Raw genomic sequence first — 6,000 nt, forward strand, 5'->3', positions numbered from 1 at the left:
AGTAATCTCCTGTGAACCTATGAAATGGGTTTGCATAAAACTGGGTCTGTAGGGTCGATACCCTCTTTAGCACCAGTCACCTTCTTAGTTTGGAAGATACTTTTCCTGTGTGTTGTTCTCAGCCAGAACAGTTTCAGTACTGCAAGCCGTGTTTTTTTAGAAAACATTCCACAGGGACAGGGTGGCCCCAGGATTAGTCATTCTTTTATGGCCGGGATAATTTGAGGGCTGGCCTTAAACAAAGATATTTAACTCGGTCTTCTCTCCCTTGTTTTAAGGATTAAAGTAGAAGTTCGTGGACCTGATGGGCATGCAAAGACAACAGAGTTAGTTGACAGAGCTCAGATAGACAAGCTTTTTGTCTGTTTTATAGCTAGAAGGCAGAGCAGACCACTGACTAAATCCCATTCTAAGCAGTTGGCTAGTTACATCTCTTCAGACAACATGGAAAGAAGACTCTGCAAGGGTAGTAGCCACTTACAGCTGCCTTTTTCTTGAAAGTTTCTGCTTCATATATCTGTGAGGCAGGTACATGAACTTCCATGTATGCTTTCAATACTGTAAGATGGGAGTTCTTTCCAGGAGCAGAGCTTGTCACAGCAGTATCATAAGGCATGTCTGGTCCTCAAGCCTAGGTTGGTGGCCAGATGTCATACAGCTTTGGTGCTGTCCCCAATTAATGCATCCGTGATCTTTATGAATTAACACTGTACAGCTTGTGATCCTTGCGAATTAACACTGTACAGTTTGTATAAGCACACTTACCATGTGATACTTACAAATTAACACTGTACAGTTTGTATAAGCACGCTCACCGTGTTATCCTTGGGAATTAAAGCTGTACAGTTTGTATGAGCATGCTCATCAAGTGACCCTTACATATTAACAATGTACAATTTGTATAAGTAATCCTTATGAATTAGGACTGTACAGTTTGTAAGCATACTAAACCTATCTGGATTTGTTTGAGATGAAGGATCACTGCTGCCGTATATAGGCTTTCTCCTGCCTAGCATCTGACGTATTTATTTTCCTGGCAGATAGCTGGTTCCCTCCAGCTTGTACACCGAAATACCTGATGCTGTTTGGGAAACTGCATTTCAACCAGATTCTCAGGCTGTAAGGACACTGTTGTTGGTCACCTAAAAAGAAGTGAAGGTGGAGTGGGATGCTGTCTTGTTCCATACTTAAAATTTGTCCACAGAGTGATCTTTTGTACAGAAATCCAAGAGTAGAGTGGTATGGTTTTTTAATGCATTAAGAATTATTGATTGCACGTTTCCACTTTCTTTCCTTGTATGGTGATGTGATGTTACTGTGTAGATAGAATAAGCCCCAAGATCTGAAAAAATATTTCTGCATCTCATTAGAGCATTAAACTTGCAGTGTAGGAACAGCTGCTGTGCATTGCTGGTAAAGCCCACAGTGCAGTTAGGATTAACTTGTGTACACTGGCAGTAACACTTTTAGGAGCAGGTGGTGTGCATTACTGGTAAAACCCACAGTGCAGAGTTAGGATTAACTTTTGTGCACTGGCAGTAACACTCATTGTAGGAGCAGGTGGTATGCATTGCTGGTAAAGCCCACAGTGCAGATTTAGGATTAACTTGTGTGCACTGGCAGTAACACTCCTTGTAGGAACAGCTGCTGTGCATTGCTAGTAAAGCCCACAGTGCAGAGTTAGGATTAACTTTTGAGCACTGGTAGTAACACTCCTTGTAGGAGCAGGTGGTGTGCATTGGTGGTAAAACCCAGAGTGCAGAGTTGGGATTAACTTGTGTGCTGTGGCACTAACACTCCTTGTAGGAGAGCAGGTGGTGTGCATTGGTGGTAAAGCCCACGGCATAGGATTATCTGTTTTGCATTGGTGGTAAATCCCACAACATAGGATTATCTGTTTTGCTTTGGTGGTAAATCCCACAATGCAGGACTTGCCATGCTGCATTGCTGGAGAACCGCAAAGCTGGAATAGCTGGTATGCATTGATGTAAAGGCCTCAGTACAGGATTAGCTGGTTTAAAGTGGTAAACCCAGTGTTTATGATTAGCTGGTGTTCATTTGGTGGTAAAACCTGAGTAGGGCTAACTGGGATTAATTGTTTAACTCACTGTGCAGGAACAACTGATGTACATTGGCGGTACTCCCCCCCCCCCCCCCCCCCCAAAAAAAAAAAAAAAAAAACACAAGTTTAGTTGCTGTGCACTAGTGATAAAACCCACAGTGCAGTATTAGCTGCTGTGTTTTGGTGCTAAAACTCTTCCGTGCAGGAATAGGTGGTGTGCCTTGATGGTAAAGCTGAAATGTATATATAGTTTATTTGTTGCTGCTAAAAGTCGCATTGCAGGAATATGCTGTGCATTGGTGCTAAAACTCGGTGCAGAAAAAAGTTTTACATTGCTATTCAAGAACTACATCCTTCACATACAAAGCTTGAACGAGTCTTCCCTGTGCTAGATGGTTTGTGCCCCTTACGTTACAGTGTCTTGGGGGCTTTATTTTTTATTTGAGTTTTGCTAGTATTTCTTTGGCACTTCTTGAATAAATATTTTTGTTAGGTGTAATGTTTCCTATGTGTAAATATTTAATTTTCTATATACTGTTCTGCATTTTTTTTGTTGTTTTGACATTTGTTCTTGTTTTGTTGCATTTTGTAATAGTTCTTGAACCAGAATCGCCAAGCCCTTGGAATAAAAATAGAAAGTCTTGGTGGTGCTGTTGCTGCTGCTGCTGCTGCAGGGATACGACCAGGTATGCAGCCTGCAGTACCTACTCAGGTGAGAACCCATGATATGCTGCTGCTGTTTAAGTTGGAAAGAATATGCCAAATAGTATGAAAACGCACAATTTCTTTTCATGTTTTTAAGGATAACTATAACTGGTAAAGATCATTGTATTGTTTACCTTGCAGTGTTTGTAACATATGGGGCTTCTTCTGCAGAATCCCAGATGTCTGGCCTTACTTCCAAAGCCCGTCCAGGATAAACGTAAGCCCTCCCACCTGGACATCTGTAGTTTCAGAGGTTTATCTTTCCACACCATTGTTAGATGTTCTTTGTGTTTCACTGTTGCAGTCATCACACTTGGGTTAGGTTATCTGCCTGCAGGTAGCCCTCAGTCAGGCCGAATACCAGAGACTTAGTATTTCTGCGTTGTCAGTCCTGGAGCAACAGCATCCGTCAGGGGTATAAAAACAGGCAGCTGACGCCATTACATCAGTCTTTCTTGCCGAGGAGCCCGAAGCAGAAGAAGTTCGCAAGTGCCGGTCGGCCGTTACCTGAATTTTCGTTTACGAATTTAATAATCTTGAAGTTTTCTAAAGCTAAGTACCCCGTTGGGGATCCTTTTTTCTTGCTCTAACCGATGTCAGAAAAAGTTAATTGTCTTGCCTGTAGAAAGCAAGTACCTCACAGACATTTTCATTCTTACTGCGTCACCTGTTTAGGCCTAGCCACGACATCCCTCGCTGTCAGTTTTGTGCCTTATTTAACGCCTGAACCATTTGTCGTCGGGCTCTATGTCGCTAAATTCTTTCACTCTCGATCTCCGTAGTCTGAAATGGCTTCGGTAAGCCATCCGACTACCGATATTCCGAAAAAATGTAAAGATAAAGACAGAGACAGACCGCATAGGTCCAAAACTGCCGATGACGCTTCCGTTAAGCTAGTCGCCAGTATGCTGGTACTCAGTGAGGTGCGTTTGCAGCCCTTGATGCCCGCTTCATTGGATTCGCAGGCCTCTACTGAGACCCATTCAGATTCCGGTATGCAGCGAGACTCTTCGACTTTGGAACCTGCAGATGTCTCTACCTTGGATGGGTCCGGAGCCGCTGAGCAGGCACTGGCTTCCGAGGTAGTTATTTGCTCAACCAATGTTCGACTCAAACCGACGACTTCTTTTTTAACCAAAACTACAGAGTTTCTTAGGCCCAGAGTACGCACTATGCCTAGAACACCGACCAACGCGCATGCACCTGCTCTCATGCCACAAAAACAAATGCTTAGAATGGCTGAAGACCTTATTATGCTGATTAGTGGAAGTCAGCCTTCCCCTGCTAAGAGGCAGAGTCCAGTCCCCTTCAGCTTCTACAGACCAGGAGTCCGATGACACTGAGATGTCTGATTATGGAGACATGCCCTTATCTGCTTATGAGGATTCAGATGCAGAGGAATCCATTCCCTCTGCCTCATACCTTACGAGAGCATTTCCACTAGGAATGCCAAGACTATCCTCAGTCCAAAAAGAGACTTAGAGAATTTCTAGAGTTGCCTCAACCCTGGCCCTTAGCAATTCCCCCTGTCCTGGATGTTGTGGATGATGTTTTTATGGAATCCAGTCTTACTCCTTACACTTTACCTCCTGCCCCTAGGAAACCAGACCAGTACTACAGAGTACCTGACACACTCAAATTTCTTTTCAAGAATCCTACTGTTGACCCAGAGATCATTACCCAGGGGCCTAAAGGTATCAAGGCTACTACAGCCAAGAATGCCACCCCTTTGGACAGGGATTCCAGAGCTTTGGGCAGATGGGGTAAGAAACTATACATCTCTGCAACTCTTGCTATTAGGGCATTGAATTGTCAGTTTCACATGCTGAAGTACCACGAACGTATTATGGAACTTATTAAACAAAAAGTGGCAACATTTTCACACTGTGCAGAAAATAACTGCAGGAGCTTATGCACTCTGCAAGCCAAGTCAGCAAGCATACTTTGCAGTGTTGCTTTGACGCCCTAGAAGCATCTTGCCGGGCAGCTGTCACTGGTTCTGTACCGAGAAGATATGCTTGGCTGAAGGAGCAGACCATATCAAATCAAAGTTACTAGACGCTCCTTTGAATAAGGGCTGTTTGTTTGGCACCAAAGCAGAAGAGGTTCTTAAAAAGATGGAAGAAAAAGCTAAGTCTATGCAGACTGTTAAATATTTCTTACAAGTGCAACCCCCTAGATTAAGTAGGCATTGCCCTTCCAAACACTGGTCCTTTCCAGCCCCTTCCAGGCCTTCTCAAACCAGACCCAGGGGAAACAGACCACCTAGACTACAGTCTCTGGGTATGCAGAGATCTAAGTAATGGAGTGCCCCCACCCTTAAAGCAGGGAGTGGTAAGCCACCTCCTTAAGGAAAAAGCTCACAATGACTTTACTCCACTCCCCAGCCCTGCCCAATTGCTTGTGCCCCTAGGAGGAAAACTTGCCCTTCATGCAAAAAACTGGATGTCTATCACTCAGGACCAGAGGGTCCTCAACATTGTATCCCAGGGGTACAAATTTTTCTTCCGTTCACTGCCAACCCCAAGTGGGTTTCCAGACCTTCCTCCAAACCAGTGGGCAGATGCCCAAAAGCAAGTACTCTCTCTCTTAGGATTAAAGGCTATTCAAACTGTACCAGAAGAGAAAAAGGGACAAGGTTTCTACTCAAGACTTTTCCTGGTACCCAGAAAAGACAACTCATGGCGTCCTATCCTGGACCTGTCTGTCCTAAACACCTTTTTGGTGATTCCAAAATTCAAGATGCTAACTCTTCACCAGTTGCTTCCCATGATAGGCAAGGATGCCAGGTTGGCAACACTGCATTTAAAGGAAGTCTATCTGCACATTCCAATCAGGGAATCTTGCAGAAAATACCTACGCTTCAAAGCAGGCTGCATGCACTATCCGTTCTCTGCACTGCCCTTTGGCTTATCTACTGCGCCCAGGGTACTCACAAAGTGCCTGGCTCCAGTCATTGCATTTTGCAGGCAAAGAAATATTCAAATATACCCATACCTGGACGATTGTCTAATTCAGACAGAAAGCCAGGACATACTTCTGCATCATCTGGCATTTGTACAAAAGGTGTTAACTTGTCTGGTATACACCGTAAACGAAAATAAATCACATCTGGTATCCTGTCAAGAAATTATATTCCTGGGAGCAAACTTGAACACAACTTCCCAGATGGCTTTCCTTATGCCAGAGAAACAAATTCATTTGACAACTTACTTCAAACTAGTGGCCACAAA

At 43.9% G+C, this 6,000-nt stretch overlaps 1 protein-coding gene across 1 annotated transcript in view; it reads left to right on the top strand.

Annotated features, from left to right (window-relative positions):
* Nucleotides 1-6,000, top strand: part of LOC122816858 (nuclear receptor coactivator 3-like) — a 557,677-nt gene that overhangs the window by 157,872 nt on the left and 393,805 nt on the right. Inside the window, exon 2 of the mRNA XM_044089921.1 lies at nt 2,658-2,774. Coding sequence (XP_043945856.1) covers nt 2,658-2,774 — 117 coding nt within the window. The remainder of the gene's footprint in view (nt 1-2,657; nt 2,775-6,000) is intronic.

The sequence above is a fragment of the Protopterus annectens genome, chromosome 12.part0, assembly GCF_019279795.1.
Source record: "Protopterus annectens isolate FY-2018-M chromosome 12.part0, PAN1.0, whole genome shotgun sequence".
Taxonomy (NCBI): Eukaryota; Metazoa; Chordata; order Ceratodontiformes; family Protopteridae; genus Protopterus; species Protopterus annectens.